The following is a 25,610-nucleotide window of genomic DNA, read 5'->3' as shown; positions in this document are numbered from 1 at the left end:
AAGGTGCGGCTAATAATCCGGTGCGCCTTATAGTGCGGAAAATACGGTACTCCGTGATTGTGCGCTGCCGAACATGCTCCTCTGCTCGTAAAACCAGCAATTTCACGACACACCGTCATGCCCGGGAACCGGTACTTTATTTATATATATATATATATATATATATATATATATATATATATATATATATATATATATATATATATATATGTATATATATGTATATATATATATGTATATATATATATATATATATGTATATATATGTATATATATATATGTATATATATATATATATATATATATATATATATATATATATGTATATATATATATATATATATATATATATATATATATGTATGTATATATATGTATATATATGTATATATATATATATATATATATATATATATATATATATATATATATATATATATATATATATATATATATATATATATATATCAGAGATGCGCGGACACAACCGCGGAGTCCGCGGATTATCCGCGGGTCGGGCGGTTGAAATAAAAAAAAATTAGATTTTATCCGCGGGTCGGGTCGGGCGGTTGAAATAAATAAAAAATTTGATTTTAAATAGATTCAGGCGGGTGGCAGTTAAACCAATTCGGAAATATATATACATAGTTAAATGTTGTTACCCACATACGAAAAACGAGCAAGCACCTGCAGCATATGCCACAACAGAAGAAGAAGAAAAAAAAGAGATGGACACTTTTACGGAGCGGAGAAGGGACGCCTCGCCGGGGTCCGGGACCGAGGCCCCCTTCCCCCGAGAGGGCCCCACCGGGAGCCGTAGCTGAGGTGATCCACGAGAAGGGCCCGACGCACGTCCAGGTTCACCACCGCACCGACACCCCGCCTCGTCCGCCTTCGCTGCGGCCGGCGTCATGCGCAGCAGGTAAGCAGCTTACCTGCCCGCAACCCCCGTGGCCGGGGGCTCGTAACAGGGGTCACTCCGCGCGCTCCGCCCGCGCAGCTTACCTGCCGCGACGAGTAGGATGGCCGCCGCGGTGCGCGCTGAAGCCTCGGGCGCGAGCCCCCGCGGGTGCGAGGGACATCGCACCTCTACGGGCTTGGAGGTGCGCTCAGCGCGGCTCCCAGATGATTGCGAACTGGTGTGCGTCTGGGCCGTGACAGCGTGGCACGCGAATGTCTGTGCTGCATTGGATCAGTCTCCTTTCTTTAACAGGCAAAAGCTTTATAACCTCACTAATGCCTTGCATCGTCTATATTAGATATATAACAACGGGCGGGTGCGGTTTGATTAAATGTTAGATCGGGTGGATGGCGACTTTTGTGATGCGGTTGCGGATGAAATAATTGCCTATCCGCGCATCTCTACTATCTATTTATATATGTATTTTTTTAGTATTACTTTATTATTATTGTATAATAAGTACATTTTATTGTATTACTTCATTTATTATTTATTTATTATTCTTGTAAAATGAGGACTTAAAAAAATGTATATCATCATAAAAATGTACACTTTTTCCCTCATCATATTATATTGTTCATGTAAAACGAGAGGGTTTCTTGATTTCACTTCATTATCGTAATATTATGTTTTCATTTTTGTATAAAAAGTTTTTTTAATATTAGTTTATTCATTCTGTTCGCAGCCGAGTGTGAAGCGACTGGGATGAGAATCAGCACCTCCAAGTCCGAGTCCATGGTTCTCGCTCGGAAAAGGGTGGAGTGCCATCTCCGGGTTGGGGAGGAGATCTTGCCCCAAGTGGAGGAGTTCAAGTACCTCGGAGTCTTGTTCACGAGTGAGGGAAGAGTGGATCGTGAGATCGACAGGCGGATCGGTGCGGCGTCTTCAGTAATGCGGACGCTGTATCGATCCGTTGTGGTGAAGAAGGAGCTGAGCCGGAAGGCAAAGCTCTCGATTTACCGGTCGATCTACGTTCCCATCCTCACCTATGGTCATGAGCTTTGGGTTATGACCGAAAGGACAAGATCACGGGTACAAGCGGCCGAAATGAGTTTCCTCCGCCGGGTGGCGGGGCTCTCCCTTAGAGATAGGGTGAGAAGCTCTGCCATCCGGGGGGAGCTCAAAGTAAAGCCGCTGCTCCTCCACATCGAGAGGAGCCAGATGAGGTGGTTCGGGCATCTGGTCAGGATGCCACCCGAACGCCTCCCTAGGGAGGTGTTTAGGGCACGTCCGACCGGTAGGAGGCCACGGGGAAGACCCAGGACACGTTGGGAAGACTATGTCTCCCGGCTGGCCTGGGAACGCCTCGGGGTCCCACAGGAAGAGCTGGACGAAGTGGCTGGGGAGAGGGAAGTCTGGGCTTCCCTGCTTAGGCTGCTTCCCCCGCGACCCGACCTCGGATAAGCGGAAGAAGATGGATGGATTCTTTAAAGTTATTCTGAGGAAATTTTTGTTATTAGTTTCTTCGTGATTTATTTATTATTATTTTTATTATTGTAAAATGAGAACTTTCCGAAAAAACAAAAAAATATTGTCATAAAGATGGATACTTTTGCCATCGTTATACAGTATATTCCATCCATCCATCCATTTTCTACCGCTTATTCCCTTTGTTCATGTATATTAAGACGGTTTCTTGTAATAATGCCATTTCATTATCTTTATTTTTGTATAAGGCTTTTTTTTTAGTATTGCTATATTCATTATTAATTTATTCTTCACGAGGAATTTATTTTCTTGCAAACTTTCAATTCCTGTAATATTTTTTTTATGATGCCTTTATTTTGTATTATATCATTACTTTATCCTTGTAAAACAAAATGTTCTCTTCAATAGATTTTATTCTTGCAATAATTACTGTATTGTTCTATGAGGACTTTTTTTATATTATTTTTGCTTCTCCTAATAATGAACATTTCATACTAGTAATATTTTTATATATATATTAATTGTGAGCAAATGAGAACTTTCTTCCCGCAGGATGGAAAATAATGGTAATTCAATACATTGCTTGTCATAATATTTTCTGTTCCATGTAGGAATAGAATAGAATTGATGGTCTGTTTAAAAAGTAAAGAGCAAACCTTGTATCTCTTCTTGCAGCCAGGCACGGGGCAGGCGAAGGGCTTCTCGTCGCCTCCGTTCATGCACATGGAGCTGAGGATGGATTCTGAGCTGATGGCGCTCTCCGTGGTCCACGACTCGTCGCTGTCGGACTCCTCAAAGTCGACGTCCTCCTCGTCGCACTCGCTGCCTGTGTGGGGAATCGGAAGTGGAGCGTGTTTATTTCAACGAGAAGCTGCAAAATCCCAGTGTGAGAGTGGGACGCTCACCTGTGGGCGTGCTGCTGCGGAAGGACGAGGAAGGGGTGATGGGAGGGGTGACTGGAGGGGTGAGGTTCCCGCTGGTGTGGCGAGGTGGCGTAGACACGCTGTTGCGGGACAGGCTGCCCGTCAGAGACACCGATAACTTGGGCTGCACCTTCTTCTTCAGCGCCTCATGCTCCCGCCTCGCAGCTTCTGTCATGAACCTGCGGCCAAAGATGAAAAAGCATAAGGTACAAATCATTTCTTTTTGCATTTATACAGAACTGCTTAGAAAAATATGTTTTTCATTCTTCTTCTCAAACTGCTGTGCCTCCTTCCTGAATTTTATGTCATCTTACCAAGACATTTTGGACAAAACCTTCTTTCCAGATGTCCCGCACACATTTCCCCAAATCGGTGGAAAAACATGTCCGCCATCAAACAAAACATTGGCTATTTGTCTGATGATTAGAATACTTTTAAGAAATACAGTATGCGTTAGAAGTCTGCTGGCATGTCTTTTAAAAGCGCTACAAATGTCATTTATAGTCATGAAAGAAAGAATTTGATATTGGAGGGTTTGTTACATTTTGTAAAAAATTTACCGCTGCGCAATTGCACATTGACATGAAAATGAGTTCTCTCAAGTGATTCAAAGAACTGAGCGATTAATTAATCCTTATCTGTAGTTAATTAATCTCACCTAAAAAATGCCTAGAAACACCCTTTTATTCAAGGTGTTTCTATTTAAGCCACAGGATATAAACGATAAAGTTAAAAGTTCGAGTCCCAACGATCGTCACACACACTTGGGCGTGGTGAAATTTGCTCTCTGCATTTGACCTATCCCCATGTTCACCCCCTGGGAGGTGAGGGTAGCAGTGACCAGCAGCGTGTGCCACGCTCGGGAATCATTTGGTGATTTAACCCACAATTCCAACTTTTGATGCTCAGTGCCAAGCAGGGAGGCAATGGGTCCCATTTTTATGACTCGGCTGACTAAAAGGCTGACTTTAAAAAAATGTTTTTTTATTTTTTATTTTTTTCCATAAGTTTTGTTGTGTTATGAAACTATACAGGATTTTTCCAAAGAGGGTTTTTTCCATGTTAATTGTTTTCATTTCAATGTGTAATTTTGTCACAGGTGTATAATATACTTGGAGTTATTCAACAATACCCTAAAGCCAAACAGGAGATACAATACTTCATCTTAAAAAGGCAAAACATTATTATCTTTTTTTTTACATTTTACAATAAACTTTAGCCCTAAACAAAAACTAAACATGTAATGTTATTTTTTTCATATTGTCACAGTTGTCAATTTGTATACATTGACATAACACAAGTTATTTTACTAATTTAAAACTGTAACATTATCTAACACAGATAATTAAAAAAGTTTGATATTATTGTTAAAAACTGAAGTTTTCGAAAAAATTTGAGCAAACATTTTTCATACGCGCTAAATAAAGATGCAAAATACTGCCTGCAAAACAGTGATCAGCGTTGGCAAATCACATAGTGCGTGCTGAATATATAGAATTGCATTTTTCCTTCCAGTGTTTTCAGCATTTTGATGATCAGCATATATTCTGCATATTCATGAAAACAAACACGCTAAATGGTTTGCTCTCCTTAGTCCGCTCACTTAAAAGGGGTCATATTATAATTTTTGTTTACATTTAAAACACTTCCTTGTGATCTCCATAACGTGTAACGGTGGTTCTTTGGCCAAAATGTTGCATAGATGATGTTTTACAGTCCATCGTCAAGCCGCTTTCTGACCTTCTCTTTAGGATGAGCCGTTTTGTGGGCGGTCTTATTTACGTTCCTCCACTTCGACTACGTCTTTTTCCCGCCATCCATGTTGTAGTTTTTAGAGCTTCCATATGGAGTCTACTGACAGCTATAAGTAATAACTATACGCTGCTTTGTATTAGAAATGGCAACAGCGGAGGATGCATGTGCATGTACGAGCCAGTCTGCCGCACAACAAGAGGATAGCGACTACAAACGTCAGACTACAAGTACATTTCTACCATGGAGATATCCGCTGACGTCACAAATTGGACAAATTCTAAATGGATCGTTTGTAGGAAGTATGAAGAAAGGCAAGATTGTTTTATAAATATCTCCCCCATGCCTCTATGGTTTGATTTCAAATTTGAAGATCCTAAATACACACAAACAGGTACCAATATGTAAGCAAAGTTGGTTTGCATAACAGGTACCCTTTCAGCAGTGACGTGCAGTCAGGGGAGGCAGGTGAGGCGGGGCCTCACGTGCCATCATGGAAAGAAAAAAAATGTAAAAAGAAAAAAAATTAATTAAATTGTTATATGTATCCAGTGATTATACTATAAAGTTATTTTCCATTTAACTTCACCAGTTTTAGATTATTTTTATTCAAAATCGCTGAATTTTCACATTTGCCGTTCAAATACTGAGAAGAGACTTGCGGTGAGTCAGCAGCCAGTTGAGCCTCACCATGGATTGCGGACTCGGCTAACTGCTGGCCTGCTGTGCATTGAGACCGTATTGCTATATGAATTATAATATACATTTCCATAGTTTAGTTAGCTGAGGTATATAATGTACAGTGTATTTTGTCAACAACTGTATGTGTGTAACGTATTTCTTGTGCTGAGCAATCATAAAACGGCTGCAAAAGACGCACTGTGTGAGGCTCGCAGTAATCCCGCCTCCTGGTGGTAGAGGGCGCTAGTGATCCCAGAGATCATTCTTGCGACTACTCGGCTGCAGAAGAAGTGACAACAAGCAGCAACAGTTAGCAGCGATCGTTTATTTTTTCCTCTCGCCTGGACTATTAACATGGAGGATTACATATCTAAAATAAAACAGTTTTCTAAACTGGACTTTCAATCGAAGCAGGAGGTAATACTTAAAGGAAGATCTCCATCGAGACAGAGAGACTTTAAAAACTGAAGAAAGATAAGGAAGACTTCTATAAACAAGTTATCGATGCGTTTGTTCAAAAGGAGCGGCGCATGGACTTCATTTATAAGTAAAGGTAAGACCATAATAACGTTTTTTTATTTTTTTATTAAATGTGCTTTTTTGTGTGCTACAGTTTGTATGTGTAAAGTTAAAGTTAAGTTAAAGTACCAATGATTGTCACACACACACTAGGTGTGGTGAAACTTGTCCTCTGCATTTGACCCATCCCCTTGATCACCCCCTGGGAGGTGAGGGGAGCAGTGGGCAGCAGCGACGCCACGCCCGGGAATCATTTTTGGTGATTTAACCCCCAATTCTAACCCTTGATGCTGAGTGCCAAGCAGGGAAGAATGCTGGTATGAGCTTTTAAACATAACCCGTTAACTGCTGCCAATCAAATAGTGAATAAGATACTCTTTAGGGTCCATATGTTTGTAAATCTGACTGTGATGAAGTCAGTGCCTCACCAACCATGAACCTCACCGCAAGTCACTGCCTTTCAGAGACCCAATCCTCTTAGCACAAGTTTAGTAAATCAGCTTTGCGTGTGATATGAAGTTTGCACGTGTTTTAATACACACACTTTTAGTAGATCAGGCTCATTACGCATTAAATGCTGTAATTAATTAATTTGGACACCCTTAAATAGGGATGTCCCGATCCGATATTTGGATCGGATCGGCTGCCGATATTTGCCAAAAATTGTGTATCGGCAAGGCATGGGAAAATGCCGATCCAGATCCAGTTTAAAAAAAAACTCCGGTCCGTGTTTTCCAACGCACCGATTTAAATAATACATTCCACTTTTCTGCTGCTCCGTAATTTCCGTTCCGCATTTTCCAGCACACCTTCAACACATCCACATGTCTGTGAATTCTCACGCAGTTGCTTTTAGCTGCTGGCATTACACGACAGGCTCTTCTCACTCTTTCCTGTGTCTCCCTCTCACAGACAGCAAGTGCACCTTTTTACACACGTCACATACTGTCACGACATACGTCACATATGTATACGTCCTCCCCGAGCAGAGCGGTAGCAGCATGGCTAACGTTAGCTGTGATGCTAGCGCAGCCGTGCGAGCAACGCTCCCTCTAAGGTGCTCGCCTGTGCAATTGCGCACTGTTTAAGCGTCCTCTGCGCATAGCAAATCTATGCCACGCACAAAATCTAATAAAAAAATAAGCGCATAACAATTTTCGACACACAGACACGACAGAGAAAACAGTTTTCGTCATCATTGTTAAAATATTGTGACGTCTGTCGAGACGCTTATCTCCATTCGGTGCCACACGCCCACACCATCAAAATGCCGAAGCAAACATTTCCACATCAACACCGTATGAAAAAAAATAGTGATTTTTTTAGTTGTGATTTCCTTCTCTGCATGAAAGTTTAAAAGTAGCATATATTAATGCAGTGTGAAGAAGAATGTTTTAATGTAGACATGCAAGCCTTGAAAGAAAATTTTGAAAATCAAGACTACATTTCCTGCAAATGGGTGCATTTCTACCCTATATTTTAACTTTAGATTTATTCTCATATCAAACTCTTTTGGCTGTCTTTTTGACACTTACATCCGGCGCTCCCCTCCACACCCCGGATTATAAATAATGTAAATAATTCAATGTGATTATCTTGTGTGATGACTGTATTATGATGATAGTATATATCTGATAGTATATATCTGTATCATGAATCAATTTAAGTGGACCCCGACTTAAACAAGTTGAAAAACTTATTGGGGTGTTACCATTTAGTGGTCAATTGTACGGAATATGTACTTCACTGTGCAACCTACTAATAAAAGTCTCAATCAATCAATCAAAACACATAGAATCATCTTACTGCTGTGATTATATGCATCAAGTGTTCATTCAAGGCTAAGGCAAAATATCGAGATATATATTGTGTATCGCAATATGGCCTTAAAATATCGCAATATTAAAAAAAGGCCATATCGCCCAGCCCTAGTTTAATGATGCCATTTCTGTTTGTCATGTATAATTTTGTCTATTTTGTGTTTATCCTTGAATAAACAGGTCAGTTTCTTGTTACCAACCATTGTGTATTATTCAAACTCCCCTAATTCAGCTGGCTAGTTGTTATCAAGAGTACTAAAACCCTTTTCAACATGATTCTGATAACTAAGTAGGCTAAATAACTTTAAACTTTAATACATGCTCGGATAGGCCAGTATCGGTATCGGTCAGTATCTGTATCGGATCGGAAATGCAAAAACAATATCGGTATCGGATCGGAAGTGCAAAAACCTGGATCGGGACATCCCTACCCTTAAATAAAATGTACACAAACAAAGCAATTAGCTGATTTTGGCACAATTAGAATAGGTTTTGGGATATCAAAAAGGAGCAGTTTTATGTTTAAAAAATATCTTACAACAACACTTGTGTTTTGTGTCTAATGACTTGAGGTTTTTAAAGAGAAAAACCTCCTTGATCTCCAATTCCATCAAAAAGATGTAGACAAATTTATGGACAGTGAGCTCAAGGGCACGTCATAAAAATTGTTAAAGCAAAAGCAGAATTAACAAGTGAAGCCATAACCACATAAACTTATGTCCATGCAGGCTGGGAGGCAGCTTAAAAAAATTAATAAAAACAACACGACTCCCTTCTCCTCTTATCAAAGCTGACTTGATGCAGTAAACACAAGCCAGCTACAAAATGCAACTCCTTCAAGGAGCCACCAGATGACGTGAAAAGGGGTTGGCTGTCCGCTCGAAGGCTTTGTTTACCTGTTGATGTAGCTGAGGGCCACATAGGTGGGCTGCTGCTGCTCCTGCTTCTCCAGAAGGCGAGGGTCTGTGTCTGAGCAAGAAGAAGCAAACAAGGATGGTTAATAGCATAAATATATGCAATGATACATTACTGTATCACACACATTATAGCACCTCTTTTCAAGTAGCAAGACTGTCCAAATGAAACTTGGATATACTTGAGAGTACACTGTAAAACATGACCGTAAAAACTATGGCAGAATAGCAAGAGTAAAACACCATAAAATCCAAAATAGTTTATCACAGTAGTAAATGCAGGGGATTCCTGCAAACCAAAAAACAGTAGATAACCTAAATTACCTTGGTTATATTACGTATACACTGTAAAAAAAAAAAAAAATGCACAAATTACGGTAAAATACTGGCAGCTGTGGTTGCCATGATTTCACCGTAAAACAATTTAGGGCCAATTTTAGTGTTGCCAATGGAGTTGGGAGAAAGCTGCAGCACCAGGGGAGAACATGGGTCTTTCTGTGTTCAGGAATCGAACCCACAACCTTCTCACTGTGAGGTACAAGCGTTAACCACTGCTCCACGGTACCGCCCTGTCACCAATACTCGTATCTGTAAAATGCCTGTGTTTCCGAGACATGTGAGCGGTACATGAGGATATTACCTTGAAAGTATTTGTACAACCTTTCACTGGACAACTCACAACATGGTCTTCCGCATTATGTTCCTTCAAGTGAGCTATTCAAAATGAGCCTTAAATGTTCTGTAACTGGAACTGAGTGCAGGTAGCTATTTAACAAAAGGTTAGCGACTGATCCGCCCACCCTTGCTTACATGCAAGAGCTCTCGTTTAGCGGTTAGCATTAGGGCTGCACGATTAATCAATTTTAAATCGGAATACGATTAATTAATACATTTTTAAAAAGACAATCGTTAAATCAATGCTCTTGCCTATCATGTCTTGCGACTCCAAGCTAGGCTTCTCCTTTCTGTGAGAGCGTGCTCCATTTAAATCTGCAAAGGCATTTGGTGTCCCCCAACTAGAGTGCTATTTGTTAGCTGGCAACAAATGCACCAATCGCTATCTGACAACTAGACCACTAATCGCTAGCTGACAAATGGAGTGCTAATCGCTAGCAATATTAAAAGCTAACAGGAATGTAATAATATATATATTCATTTATGTTATTACTTATTCACATTCAACGACATAACAATGGGTTGGCTCAATGTTCATATGTACATTTCATCCGGAAAATTTTCACACCGCTTAGCTTTTTCCACATTTTGTTATGTTTCAGCCCAATTCCAAAATGGAATACATGTATTTTTGTCTTCAAAATTCTACAGACAATACCCCATAATGACAATGTAAAAAAATATATATATATATATATTTTTTCACATTTTTAAAAACAAAAAACCAAAAAAAATCATATGTACATAAGTATTCACAGCCTTTGCTCAATACTTTGTTGATGCACTTTTGGCAGCAATTACAGCCTCAATTCTTTTTGAATACAATGCCACAAGTTTGGCACACCTATCTTTGGGTAGTTTCGCCCATTCCATCAGATTGGATAGGAAGCGTTAGTTTTCATCCAGGATGTCTCTGTACATTGCTGCCTTCATCTTTCCCTCTATCCTGGCGAGTCTCCCAGTTCCTGCAGCTGAAAAACATCCCCACATCATGATGCTGCCACCACCATGCTTCACTATATGGATGGCATTGGCTTGGTGATGAGCACTGCCTGGTTTCCTCCAAACATGACGCCTGGCATTCACACCAAAAAGTTCAATCTTTGTCTAATCAGACCAGAACATTTTGTTTTTAATTTTTCTCCTGGTTCTTATTTTCGATAGGTCATAAAAGATATCAATAATTATCGATATCAACCGATATAAAACACTTGCATCAAGAGACAGTTTTCAGCCATATTGCCCAGGCCTACTCATTTACATGGTCTATATATCACTACTGTATATATGTTCTCTGATTGGCTATGAGACCACAAACATGAGACAATCCAAGCAGTCCAACTTTGGGCTACGTTTTGTTGAGTCAAACATTTTGCACTACAAGAGTTCTACTCTTCAACACACCCACCACATTGCTCATTCATGACTACACTGGGAACCAGACATCCACGTTGTCCAGCGGTGCTAAAAGCGCAACAATAGCCAATCTCCACACCCTGAGGTGGAGCAGGCCTGACTTCAAACGCTCCTCACAGCGGCGTCCATGTGGGAGAAAAGATGGCCCATAAAAACGTAAGCTTGCTGTGCAGCTCAGCCTGACGGAGCCGTGAAAGACTGCTACCCCCATGTGGTGGAGAAACGCTGCCGGCTTCCTTCCACCAGCTTCATTAGCGGTCCATGTGGTGAGAAGCACTCCTTCCATCTACAGACACAGAAAGATGTCGGCAACAGCGCCATCCGTCTGCCAAACGTTAGAAGCGGCCCAGAGAATCGTGTTGTGCCTCCCAGAACATCACTAATGAGCTTCTATGAGCGTGATGTCAGCTCGCTCAAACAGCAGTGGATCAATCTGCTCCCACACACTGTAAATCTCACACACCTCAAAGGGGCACTGAGGAAAAGGATGGTCTTTGGGGACCGATTTCCTGCAGATTTTGCTATTTTATTAGGGGCCACCAGCAGTCATGGACCAGGGTAAAGGCGCCTCAAATTGAGATGGCAACTCCTTTTATCAAACTACACAGGTGGTCTACCTTGGTGGCCACAATTTAGCAGGAAACAAATGGAGGATGTTATTTACTAGACCTTGTTATTAGGGATGTTCCCATCAGGGTTTTATGCTTCCGATTCTGATTCCGATCATCCATGAGTGGGATCAAACGATACTGATCACCTGTATTAACTGTATATTTTTCAATGTATTTATACAGAGCACTATTGACAGTTTAACAATGTCAACAGTAATATTTACAATGTTCTCTTTTATTATACACAATTGTTTGATCACAACAAAGTCAACAGTATACAATATCTCAACAAAAGTAAAAACTACTATCTGCTACATATACATATATATACACACACACACACACACACAGTGTATATATATATATATATATATATATATATATATATATATATATATATATATATATATATTAGGGCTGCAACTAACGATTAATTTGATAATCGATTAATCTGTCGATTAATATTTCGATTAATCGATTAATAATCGGATAAAAGAGACAAACTACATTTCTATCCTTTCCAGTATTTTATTGAAAAAAAACCCCCAGCATACTGGCACCATACTTATTTTGATTATTGTTTCTCAGCTGTTTGTACATGTTGCAGTTTATAAATAAAGGTTTATAAAAAATAAAAATAAATGTTTTTTTTTAAATTGCCTCTGCCCATGCACATAGCATAGATCCAACGAATCGATGACGAAATTAATCGCCAACAATTTTTATAATAGATTTCAATCGATTAGTTGTTGCAGCCCTAATATATATATATATATATATATATATATATATATATATATATATATATATATATATATATATATATATATATATATATATATATATATACACTCACACACACACACACACACACACACACACACACAGGTAAAAGCCAGTAAATTAGAATATTTTGAAAAACTTGATTTATTTCAGTAATTGCATTCAAAAGGTGTAACTTGTACATTATATTTATTCATTGCACACAGACTGATGCATTCAAATGTTTATTTCATTTAATTTTGATGATTTGAAGTGGCAACAAATGAAAATCCAAAATTCCGTGTGTCACAAAATTAGAATATTACTTAAGGCTAATACAAAAAAGGGATTTTTAGAAATGTTGGCCAACTGAAAAGTATGAAAATGAAAAATATGAGCATGTACAATACTCAATACTTGGTTGGAGCTCCTTTTGCCTCAATTACTGCGTTAATGCGGCGTGGCATGGAGTCGATGAGTTTCTGGCACTGCTCAGGTGTTATGAGAGCCCAGGTTGCTCTGATAGTGGCCTTCAACTCTTCTGCGTTTTTGGGTCTGGCATTCTGCATCTTCCTTTTCACAATACCCCACAGATTTTCTATGGGGCTAAGGTCAGGGGAGTTGGCGGGCCAATTTAGAACAGAAATACCATGGTCCGTAAACCAGGCACGGGTAGATTTTGCGCTGTGTGCAGGCGCCAAGTCCTGTTGGAACTTGAAATCTCCATCTCCATAGAGCAGGTCAGCAGCAGGAAGCATGAAGTGCTCTAAAACTTGCTGGTAGACGGCTGCGTTGACCCTGGATCTCAGGAAACAGAGTGGACCGACACCAGCAGATGACATGGCACCCCAAACCATCACTGATGGTGGAAACTTTACACTAGACTTCAGGCAACGTGGATCCTGTGCCTCTCCTGTCTTCCTCCAGACTCTGGGACCTCGATTTCCAAAGGAAATGCAAAATTTGCATGGTTGGGTGATGGTTATCATGGACGCCCCTGCTTATTTCAGCAAGACAATGCCAAGCCACGTGTTACAACAGCATGGCTTCATAGTAAAAGAGTGCGTTTACTAGACTGGCCTGCCTGTAGTCCAGACCTGTCTCCCATTGTAAATGTGTGGGAACAGTTTGGAGCGGCCCCTCCCTCTTCCAACATGACTGTGCACCAGTGCACAAAGCAAGGTCCATAAAGACATGGATGACAGAGTCTGGTGTGGATGAACTTGACTGACCTGGACAGAGTCCTGACCTGAACCAGATAGAACACCTTTGGGATGAATTAGAACGGAGACTGAGAGCCAGGCCTTCTCGACCAACATCAGTGTGTGACCTCACCAATGCGCTTTTGGAAGAGTGGTTCCTATAAACACACTCCGCAACCTTGTGGACAGCCTTCCCAGAAGAGTTGAAGCTGTAATTGCTGCAAAAGGTGGACCCACATCATATTGAACTCTATGGGTTACGAATGGGATGGCACTTCAAGCTCATATGTGAGTCAAGGTAGGTGGCCAAATACTTTTGGCAATATAATGTATGTGTTCTTGTCTTACATAGGGATTGTGAATCATAGGCAACATTCCAAAAATAAGTAAAGTTCCCCTTTAAAAGGCATTTATCGGCAATAGCGGATCACATGCTTTTTCACGGCCGATACCGACCGGTGATCTATTGAATGGCACATCCTTAGTTACAATTTCTCTCTAATGGGCACAGATAACTGAGAGGAACATAGCAATTAATTAATGTCTTCAAGCAATAAAGGCAAATTAGTACGAAAATTGTTCTTAACTCCTGTTTCTATGCCAGATTTCGATTGAGAAGCAGAATAATGCCCCCGAGAGAGGTTGTAAAAGTGCAAAAGCATGCCTGGATCTAATCCAGCTTCTCATAACTGACATTGCTGGGCTACGTTAGACACAACTTCATTGCAAAGCACCTCTGGTGGTTTCGGACACTCAATTTTGACTGCACTGACTTAAAAAAACAAAAACATTGATGCAGAAAAACACAATTCATATTGTATTTTCTGCCTTCCATAATGAATATAAAAATAACAATCAGAGAAAACAACAATTATTGTATTGTTAATATAAGAGAACCCTGACTTCAACAACCTTTTATAAGACCTGCTCTTGATTATTATATTACCATCAATCCATTTACTACGGCTTGTCCCTCTCGGGGTCACGGGGGGTGCTGGAGCCTACCTCAGCTGCATTCGGGCGGAAGCAGGGTACTGGACAAGTCGCCACCTCACCACAGGGCCAACACAGATAGACAGATAACATTCACATTTATTATATTATATTATTATAGTATCCATCCATTTTTTACCGCTTGTCCCTTTCGGTGTCGCGGGGGTTGCCGGAGCCTGTTAAAGTACTATTATGTAATTAAAAAATATATTATATTTTTAAGATAAAAATAGAAGATAAAATTAATATTTAAAACAAGTGTTTGGAATATCAGTGAAATAACTGGTAGATTGTAATAAAATTATTTGATCAATCTGCGTCATTAATCAGCATTATCTTCAAATTAGCGTCATAACTCCTTCTCTGTTGTTTGCTAACTTGCTAACAACCAGTGAGACATTTTTTAAAGGCCTGCTGCATTTCTCCAAGTCACTGCAGGTGTGCGTGAGGGACAGGAAAAAATGCTCTGACTCGCATGAGCACAAGTGGTTTGCATGTACAAATACTGTATAACCTGTCATTTTCAGACTTTAAGGGACAATAATGCCTTCTTGTAATTGGATCACTACTGTAATTGAATGTGTATTTCCCCCAATAGTCTATGTAGTATTATGGTTTCCTTTTAAGATCAATATGTTTTGTGCCAGTGCAAGAAACAAAGAATGCAATACCATACTTTCATTCGTGCGTCTGGGATGGTGTGCACCAGGAACCCAAGTGGCCATCAACAAACCTTCCAATGGCAACGTGCAGAAGTGACGCCTTCCACTCCTTAACAACGCCCTCAAACACCCTTCCCCCTGCACCACCTACCCTCTCTCTCTCTCAAACACACACACTTTATTTCCAGCATCGTCTGGGTTCTCCTCAACCTACCCTCCAGGCCAGATGCACGGTGGGGTATGGCCGAGTGGCGAGCATTACGGTGACATGTTTATGGCGGCTGTGAGGAGTGGGGGAGTTGGAGCAGGAGTGGTGGCATAGGCAACTCATTATGTGGCCTCTCGGGAGGAAATGAAACATAGTGGTGGAGCTCACATGTTTACGCTGTCTGGCAGGTTACCCGGTATACAGGAGGTGCTTCAAATGATCTGTCAAAATATGAGTTTTACTGTAGGCACTGACGGTATGTTGCCATTTACACATCCACTTTACATATTTAGTGAAATGAAAGGTAATTCCCTCCTCCCCCAAAACTTCACATCTTTTAGCTAAATAAGAAAAGAAAATTCTGTAAGATTCATAAACATCTCTAAACAGTAATAGTAGCACGAAGGCTAGCGCTGACATAACATCATAAATCTTCAGGCTGGTCCGCCCGTTATTATAAACCATGACAGTAGGCCCTCCTGGGTTGCCACATGGCAACCACTGAGCTGCTACTCTGCCTAATCAACCGGGACAGGGGTGTCCAAAGTGTGGCCCGTGGACAAATTTTGACCCGCAGCTCGAGAATTTTTTGCCTCTTGACAGATTGTAAAAATAAAATGAATTCAATATTAGTGAGATAAGTCATTAGTAGTGGTGTCAAACGATATTTTTTTCCATCCACCCATCCATTTTTTACCACTTTTCCCTTACGGGGTCGCTGTAGCCTATCTCAGCTGCAGTCGGGCGGAAGGCGGGGCACACCCTTGACAAGTCGCCACCTCATCGCAGGGCCAACACAGACAACATTCACAGTCACATTCACACACTAGGGCCAATTTAGTGTTGCCAATCAACCTATCCTCCGGTGCATGTCTTTGGAGGTGGGAGGAAGCCGGAGTACCTGGAGGGGAACCAACACAGTCACGGGAGAGAACATGCAAACTCCACACAGAAAGATCCCGAGCCCAGGATCGAACTCAGGACCTTTGTATTGTGAGGCACACATACTAACCCCTTGGATTAATCACGATTACTTGCGTGCATAATTTCAATTAACTTAAGTGTTTCAATTTGCCTAAAAAATGTATGTATTTGGACAAATGTATTGCTAGACTAGGTGGATCAGGAGGTAAAGGAGCATGTGCAGTCAAAATAAATTGTGTGATTAGTCTGTGTTTATACATGATCAATGCAATATTTTGTGATTAAATTCATAGGTTAACTTCTTATTTTTGACGGCTCTAGGTATTACATATTACACTAATTTCCTTCGTCACCTATTACACAAAGCTAATGTGGAGGTTTTGTTCAGCTAGTTTAGCATCAATTTGAAATGCATTTGCTTTTAGTATCTTTATTGTACAAAAGGTATCCAAGTGCTCCCTCGCTTCTTTCCATATTTTTGCGTGTGGCCCTCGGTGGAAAAAGTTTGGACACCCCTAAGCTCGGCGAAACTGTTATTTTAAAAGGTACAATTCTAATAATGGACAAAATTGGATTTTGTTAGAGGCAACACAGTTCATTCAGTCATTAGCTTAATAATAAGTGTTGCAATGCTCAAAAATAATGTCACACAGCACACCATTATGTTTTTTCTTTACCGTATACAATGTTAATTGTAATTCAAACATTTTTTTAGGGACATACATTTTTTACCATTTAGCGGCATGTGTTTTTTATTTTTTTATTTAAATCGGCCAATTAAAGAAGTCACTGTGGTTTTTCCTGCCCTGCAATGAACTAGTGCTCATTGTTGAGGGATGCATGTTATCAATACGTCTCACAGTCAGCGCACAGGAACAGGAGCAGGGGTGTCGGGGGATGGGGAAATGTAATTAGGCCCACCAGGTGCACAGATCAGGGAACTAGTTAGTGCTTTTTAAATTTATTACATCCGCAGGTTTTTTTTTTTTTCTAAATGAGCCTCCAGTGAGGACTGGCAACAAGCAGACTGATTGTTAGCGAGCTTTGGGCACTGCAAGTGATCAGCAGCACACACACGCAAGCACATACACACGCACACACACGCCTGAATAAGAGTGTACTTCTGGTCAATTTAGGACTGCTCACTTAGCAACAAAGCAAACATTTTTAGTAAGGTTTTTCCTTCCACACATGACCACAGGATTAATGAGGACATCTTTCAATCTTAATAACTAAACGTAGGCTGGTAGAGTTGCTTGAATATATCTATAATACAGTCCAAGATTATAAGATCAGCTTTTACTGCTTCCAGTTCCCCCACACTGGAATGCTATTGTTATTGTGGCTAAATGGAAGCATAGATCTACCCATAGGCCTTGCTAAGATAAAGTAACTAATGCTGTAGTCATAGTGATAACATATACAGTTGTGGTCAAAAGTTTACATACATTTGTAAAGAACATAATGTCATGGCTGTCTTGAGTTTCCAATAATTTTTACAACGCTTATCTTTTTGTGATAGAGTGATTGGAGCACATACTTGTTGGTCACAAAAAACATTCATGAAGTTTGGTTCTTTTATGAATTTATTATGGGTCTACTAAAAATGTGACCAAATCTGCTGGGTCAAAAGTATACATACAGCAATGTAAATATTATCTGACCACAGAACTTTCCTCCAGAAGGTCTTATCTTTGTCCATGTGATGTCAGATGAAACAAAAATTGAGCTGTTTGGCCACAATACCCAGCAATATGTTTGGAGGAGAAAAGGTGAGGCCTTTAATCTCAGGAACACCACTCCTACCGTCAAGCATGGTGGTGGTAGTATTATGCTCTGGGCCTATTTTGCTGCCAATGGAACTGGTGCTTTACAGAGAGTAAATGGGACAATGAAAAAGGAGGATTACCTACAAATTCTTCAGGACAACCTAAAATCATCAGCCCGGATGTTGGCAGTTGGGTGTTTCAACCGGACAATGAACGGCTAAAGGAATGGCTAAATAAGGCTAGAATTAATGTTTTAGAATGGCCTTCCCAAAGTCCTGACCTGTGGACAATACTGAAGAAACAAGTCCATGTCAGAAAACCAACAAATTCAGCTGAACTGCACCAATTTTGTCAAGAGGAGTGGTCAAATATTCAACCAGAAGCTTGCCAGAAGCTTGTGGATGGCTACCAAAAGCGCGTTATTGCAGTGAAACTTGCCAAGGGACATGTAAACAAATATTTACATTGCTGTATGTTTAATTTTGACCCAGCAGATTTGGTCACATTTTCAGTAGACCCATAATAAATTCATAAAAGAACCTAACTTCATGAATGTTTTTTGTGACCAACAAGTATGTGCTCCAATCACTATCACAAAAAGATAAGAGTTGTAGAAATTGTTGGAAACTCGAGACAGCCATGACATTATGTTTTTTACAAGTGTATGTAAACTTTTGACCACGACTGTATGTAGTGTAAGTCACAGCGAACTACAATACTGTTCAAACAGCAACTTCTACATGGTAGCGCCACCTATTGTATGTCAGCCACACCAGCCGTCATGTTGCTGTGGGACTCGAGAGGGAGAACGTTGTTGCTTGTTTTCTAGACGCCTAATTACAAAGGAGAATGTGCTTTGTGCAGCGGGTTGCCAGATGACGAAGAAGAGCGGCCAAATCAGGCACTCGGTCTGTAATTACGCTTCACAGGCACTTGGCACAGAGTGCATGGTCTCGCTCTTCTTCGAGTGGGCACAGGCCAGCGCACAAAGGAGGGAAAAGGGGGGAGGGGGGTGCAACGTTTTTCCACTCTTAGCAAACTAATTGCTTTGTTATTCCCCAATAAGTCATTCCGAGGCGTTTTTCTTCCCCCAGCGACTAACACCTCAGACACACGCACAGCACACAATGAGAGGGGAGAAGATATTAAAGGCAGTCAAGCAACAAACAAGAACAACACAGGCACCTGGGGCCTTGTCAGCTTCAATAATGAGACTGAAATATTAGATGGAAGAAACAGATGTAGGAACTAGCTGTTAAACTGTGAGCAAGGGAATTTACCTTTGGAGCTTTTAGCATTTGATGAACAACATCTTGCGTTAGAAGCTGGAAATGTTTTTAGCTTTATTAAATGCTCAGATAGATTGAAGTAGCAAAAAGGGTACTGCTCTATTAATATACAGGTGTGTCTATATTAAGGGTTTCACAGATATCACATATATGGATGGGTACCGTTCACATTTGAACTAATACGGTACCAATTACCAAAACCTAGGAACTGATACTGGTACACAACGATACCAATTTTCAGTACTTTTGTGTGTGTTAATAAATATTTGCTGTTTGTTATGATACAATCTATTTTTTATTGCAACATTTAAAAATTAGTTAAATATGATATCGGCTGTCCAGTTGTTGTATCTTATTTTATTATCACATTTCTGAGTCTCAAATACAGTTACAAGTCCCAGACGTAACATGGCAGTAGTTTATAGTTTATGGTGTGTTGGCGAGGCAGTTCAGTCTTTGCTGTCCAGTTTTTTGTTGTGCCCTGAAAGTGGTAATACAGTAAGTATTGTATCTTTTACGCACCAGCTGTTCGATTGTAACGTGCATCTTAGATGTAGTTTTCATTAACAAATTTGCAAATGTTGAACTCGCCATGTAAAATTGCTGATGCTAATCAGTAGCATGTCAATAGCAAAAGCAATGTTTTCTAGCAACAAGCTAGCGCGTTTTTGGAAAGGTTTTGACTCAATTACTTCGTTGGCTTTGAAAATGACATCATTACCTAGAGTTAGTTTGGCTGAGTCCGCTCTCAGTGCTGCTGGAGTGATTGCTGAGTGCCAAAGTGAGAAGAGTCTGACTGAGTGAGTGGGTCGGCAACCGGTAGTGACGTCACGCGCAACCGAGTACCGTGAGATGGCGTCAAAAGGTGCCCGGTAGAACTGGGGGGTTTCAGTCGGTGCCAAAAAAAGTACAGGATTCTGTACCCATCCCTAACCACAGAAGGATTTGTGTAAGCAAGCCGCTCCTCCGTTTACAAGCGACAGCCACCAACGACCTTGACACTACAGGCTGACAGATGGCCCTCACACAGGAACGAATCTTACCAAAATTAAAAAGCATGAGAATATTCTCATTTATCCAGGTCTTTGTATTCTCGGGAAATCTATCACAACTTGCCCAGACAATTCCCCTTTTATAGAGGATGAAACTTAGTATCTTCTTGCACCAATTTCTCAGACTAAAGATGTCCTATCAAAGCCTGTGAGCATGAACTGATGAAGCCTGCTCCGATAAATGGTAAATGGGTTATACTTGTATAGCGCTTTTCGACCTTTAAGGTACTCAAAGCGCTTTGACACTATTTCCACATTCACCCATTCACAAACTGATGGCGGGAGCTGCCGTGCAAGGCCCTAGCCACGACCCATCAGGAGCAAGGGTGAAGTGTCTTGCTCAAGGACACAACGGACGTGACGAGGTTGGTAGAAGGTGGGGATTGAACCAGGAACCCTCAGGTTGCTGGCACGGCCAGTCTCCCAACTGCGCCACGCCGTCCCCTAGATGAGAGGCAAACGTCTTTTAAGACAATAAAAACAATCCAGTTGCCATCGATTGAATGCCCTGAGAAAACAGGTAAAACTTACACACAACAACAATTAACTTCCATACATTAGTAATGGACTTATGCAGCGTTCCATTTACCTGGGAAGCGGAAATTCGGAGCTGGGAATGACATCACACCCGAACTGTGAGCGGTTCCAGTTACGATGTCGGAAATCAAGATGGCCACAACTACGAAAGCTATTTTTGCGCTTGCCCTGTCTGAATATAAACAACTTATGTGAAAATATGCACGCTTTCTGCAACCTTCACATATGGTGGATGAAGAGGAAACACAGACGCTATTGCTAGCGACGTACAACATATATACCACATGAAATAAATGTAGTTTGCACTACAGTGACGTTATCATATATAAAAGTACAACAATACATATAGCTGATTTACTGCAACAAAAACTAAACAGAAGTGCAAATAACGGATATTATAGAAGCGGACATCATTGTTTACATCCAGAGCAGCCATCTTTAAAACCAGCTCAGAAGTGGTGAGAATTTTCCGACTTTCCGAGTCGGACATCCGACCTGTTCCAGTTGAAATTCCGACTAGGAACTCGGAAATTCCGACTTCCCAGTACAAATGAAGCGCACCAAAAGCTTACCTAATGTTAACATGTATAGAACCAGAATTGCAGGTTTGTAGATGCTCACAATGTATTTCTAGCCGGCATCTTCCAAATGTCACATCACATCATCAAATCAAAGAAAGAGCTGATTTTAAGGACTGTTGCACGCACGCGCCTGCCATATAGCGGACCTTTGACTAGTATAAACATATTCTGATTCATGACTACAATGTATTAGCCTTTGGTGAGGTATTTTTAAGGTAAGCAGAGCATTCACATTAACAACAGAATAAGGATAAATGTGCTGAATAGCCCTGCACTTGCACACACTAGGATTGTGAAAACATTTCAAACCAAGGAGCATTTAATGAAAAATGAAAGGCCAATAGAAAACGAGCTGCGGTCTGTGACTGGCAGTGTAATACACGGTGTACACTTCATAAAAAAATCAACCATTCATTATGATTCTGAATCGATCCAAAATTGTCAAGAATCAATTATTCAAAATCTGATTTTTATGCTATGTCTGGGCTCCTTCTCCGCCTCCGTAGTGTAGTAGTTTTTTCTGCAACATTGTCAGGAGAATTAACCTGCTCGTCTGTAGAATAACGTCAGCTAGCTCACTTTAGATGGAGAAGAAAGAGATAGTCAGCTCTGTCTGTTTGGGCGCACTTCGGATTCTACAATTTTCTGGGTGAGAAGGAGTTTAACATAACATATACAGTGGAACCTCAATGTACAAACCTAATTGGTTCGTAAATACCAAAGTTTGTATATTGAAACAAATGTCCCAATAAGAAACAGTGTAAACTACCGTATTTTCCGCACCATAAGGCGCACCGGATTATAATGCGCACCTTCAATGAATGGTTTATTTTAAAACTTTGTTCATATATAAGGCGCACCGCATTATAAGGCGCATAGAATAGACGCTACAGTAGAGGCTGGGGTTACGTTCTGCATCCATTAGATGGAGCTGTGCTAAAGGGAATGTCGAGGGTGTGCGGGGTTGGTGGTAGCGGGGGTGTATATTGTAGCGTCCTGTAAGAGTTGTTGCTGCAAGGGGTTCTGGATATTTGTTCTGTTGTGTTACGGTGCGGATGTTCTCCCGAAATGTGTTTGTCATTCTTGTTTAGTCTGGGTTCACAGTGTGGCGCATATTTGTAACAGTGTTAAAGTTGTTTATACGGCCACCCTCAGTGTGACCTGTATGGCTGTTGACCAAGTAGGCCTGCATTCACTTGTGTGTGTGAAAAGCCGTAGATATTATGTGATTGGGCCGGCACGCAAAGGCAGTGCCTTTAAGGTTTATTGCCGCTCTATACTTCACCCTACGTCCGTGTACACAGCGGCATTTTTACAAATTCATAAATTTTACTTTTTGAAACCGATACCGATAATTTCCGATATTACATTTTAAAGCATTTATCGGCCGATAATATCGGCAGTCCGATGTTATCGGACATCCCTAATAATGGTGTGATGGACTAGTTTCTAACTGTGTTTCACTGCTCACTGTCCAAACTTTACTGGAATCCCACAGAGATTAAAATGAGATTGATCGTTCTGCAAGTCAACTAGACCAGTGTTTTTCAACCACTGTGCCGCGGCACACTAGTGTACCGTGAGATATTGTTTGGGGCGCTGTGGGAAATCATGTAATTTTACCTAATTGGGTTAAAAATATTTTTTTTGCAAACCAGTAATTATTGTCTGTGCTGTCAAGAGCTCGGCAGAGTAACTGTGTAATACTCTTCCATATCAGTAGGTGGCAGCAGGTAGCTAATTGCTTTGTAGATGTCGGGAACATGGTTTGTCGTGATCACAATATGCAAACGCCAGCGGGAGCCAGCGTGCAGGTAAAAAATATATCTATTGATTAAACCAAAAATAAACAAAAGGCATTGAAGCTTAGGGATCACTGCTCGCTGTACATATCCTACCAAGTCAGACCTACACTGTTTCAATGTCCATTTCTCTGATGATGCAATTGTTAATGACTGAAGTGCTGATATCAACCAAACCTAACCCCCCCGTCCGAACCCCCCCCCCCCCCCCCTCCACATCCCACCCCCGGATTGTAAATAATGTAAATAATTCAATGTATATACTCTGATGATTAACTTGTGTGATGACTGTATTATGCTGATAGTATATATTTGTACCATGAATTGATTTACGTGGACCCCGACTTAAAAACTTATTCGGGTGTTACCATTTAGTCAGGGGTCCCCAAACTACGGCCCGCCAGCGTCCAAAATCAGGTCCGTGGGAAGTCCCAAGTATTACATTTTTTTATTTTATTTTTTTAAATATAAAAAATATATATATATATTTTTTTCTGTCTTTTCTTATCCATTTTGTACCGCTTGCTACTCTCAGTGTCTCCTAGCCACTCAGGCAAATCATATTGTCTAAAAATGCATTTTCTCATCGATAACGTGACATCATCGCGCGCGCGGAAAGTGCGCTATATATATCTAATATATATATATATATATATATATATATATACAGCCCGGCCCCCGGCCAAATTGTTTTAACCCAATGCGGCCCCCAAGTCAAAAAGTTTGGGGATCCCTGCATTTAGTGGTCAATTGCACGGAATATGTACTGTACTGTGCAATCTACTAATAAAATTAAATCAATCAATCAATCAGTCAATCAATCAAGGATGGCTAAGCAAAACCTAACTAAAACTGAACTGGCTGAAAAGTTAACAAAAACAGAATTCTGGACGACAGCAAAGACTTACAGCGTGTGGAGCAGACGGCATCCACAAAGTACATCCGTACATGACAATCAACACCAAAATAGTAGCCCAAGACAAGAACTAAAACACTACACATAGAAAAACACCAACAAACTCAGAATAAGTCACAGGCGTGATGTGACAGGTCGTGACAGTACACCTACTTTGAGACAAGAGCTATAGTGATGCATGCATTATGGGTTGAATTCATATCCAACAATTGCGACAATGACTTTTTACTGTCAATATCGGCCGCTGAGTTTCATTGTTAGTTTTCTGCTGGTGGTGTGCCTCGGGATTTTTTCAATGAAAATACATTTGTGCGTGGGCTCAGAAAAGGTTGAAAAACACTGAACGAGACCCTTCCGGTAGTTTGGAGCGCGGGCCTCGCGTTGCAATAATGTTGCAGGAGCCCGCAGACAGACGTCAACAAACGCGCTTCCTGTCAGAGTAACATGCCGTCGCCTTGCAGCGACATCTTTCCACACGGAGAAACAGCATTTTACGTCGTGGGTGATGAACAGGAAGTAGGGTAATAGCACACGAACATGGACACCACACCTAGCAACAGGGTTGTCAAGGAGCAGGAAGACACCGGCTAGCGCGCTAGCCTAGCCGCTAATGCTAGCTGCGACGCTCGGCTCTTACCGATGTGGTTATCCTCGATGTGCACGATGAGCTCGGCCAGAGAGTCGAAGTTAAGTCCGCAGCTGCCGAACCTGCAAGCGTTGGAGAAGAAAGAAGCAGCGGCGATGCCTGTCATGGTCGCTGCAGCATCGGATATGCGGGCGCACAGCACGGCAGCGGGCTGACGGGCGGAGGGAGCACAGCGGCGAGGAACAGCTGGAGCGGCGGGCAAGGAGGAGGCGTCGACGTCAAACTCGACGGAGACAGATAACAATATCGGAAGTAAGACGATTGGCGCTTCACAATAAAAGCTGTGTCCGGAAACAAGAACGGTCGCTGTGCATGGTTGTGTGTGAGGTATGGGAAAACAATAATACAAAAAAAACATTCTGCAGTCACCAACCATATACTGCGACAAAGAGGGAATTATGATCATCCACAAGGTTGGTAAAAGAAAACAAAACCCCTCTATTCCTGAAAATCAAAGATCTGGTACATTGTGAATATGCCAAATATAATTTTTGCCTACCGTATTTTTCGGACTATAAATTGCAGTTTTTTTTCATAGTTTGGCCGGGGATGCGACTTATACTCAGG

The 25,610-nt window shown here is 41.0% G+C and overlaps 1 protein-coding gene across 1 annotated transcript in view; it reads right to left on the bottom strand.

Annotated features, from left to right (window-relative positions):
• The window catches only part of jazf1b (JAZF zinc finger 1b), a 30,361-nt gene extending 5,107 nt beyond the window's left edge, over positions 1-25,254 (bottom strand). The window contains exons 1-4 of the mRNA XM_061953660.1: positions 25,035-25,254; positions 8,981-9,053; positions 3,295-3,491; positions 3,046-3,215 (exon numbers count right to left, since the gene is read on the bottom strand). Of these exons, the coding sequence (XP_061809644.1) occupies positions 3,046-3,215; positions 3,295-3,491; positions 8,981-9,053; positions 25,035-25,149 (555 nt within the window). The 5' untranslated portion in view covers positions 25,150-25,254. The remainder of the gene's footprint in view (positions 1-3,045; positions 3,216-3,294; positions 3,492-8,980; positions 9,054-25,034) is intronic.
• Positions 25,255-25,610: the final 356 nt, after the last annotated feature.

The sequence above is a fragment of the Nerophis lumbriciformis genome, linkage group LG04, assembly GCF_033978685.3.
Source record: "Nerophis lumbriciformis linkage group LG04, RoL_Nlum_v2.1, whole genome shotgun sequence".
In the NCBI taxonomy this organism is placed as follows: Eukaryota; Metazoa; Chordata; class Actinopteri; order Syngnathiformes; family Syngnathidae; genus Nerophis; species Nerophis lumbriciformis.
This window is presented reverse-complemented; position numbering and strand designations above follow the sequence as displayed.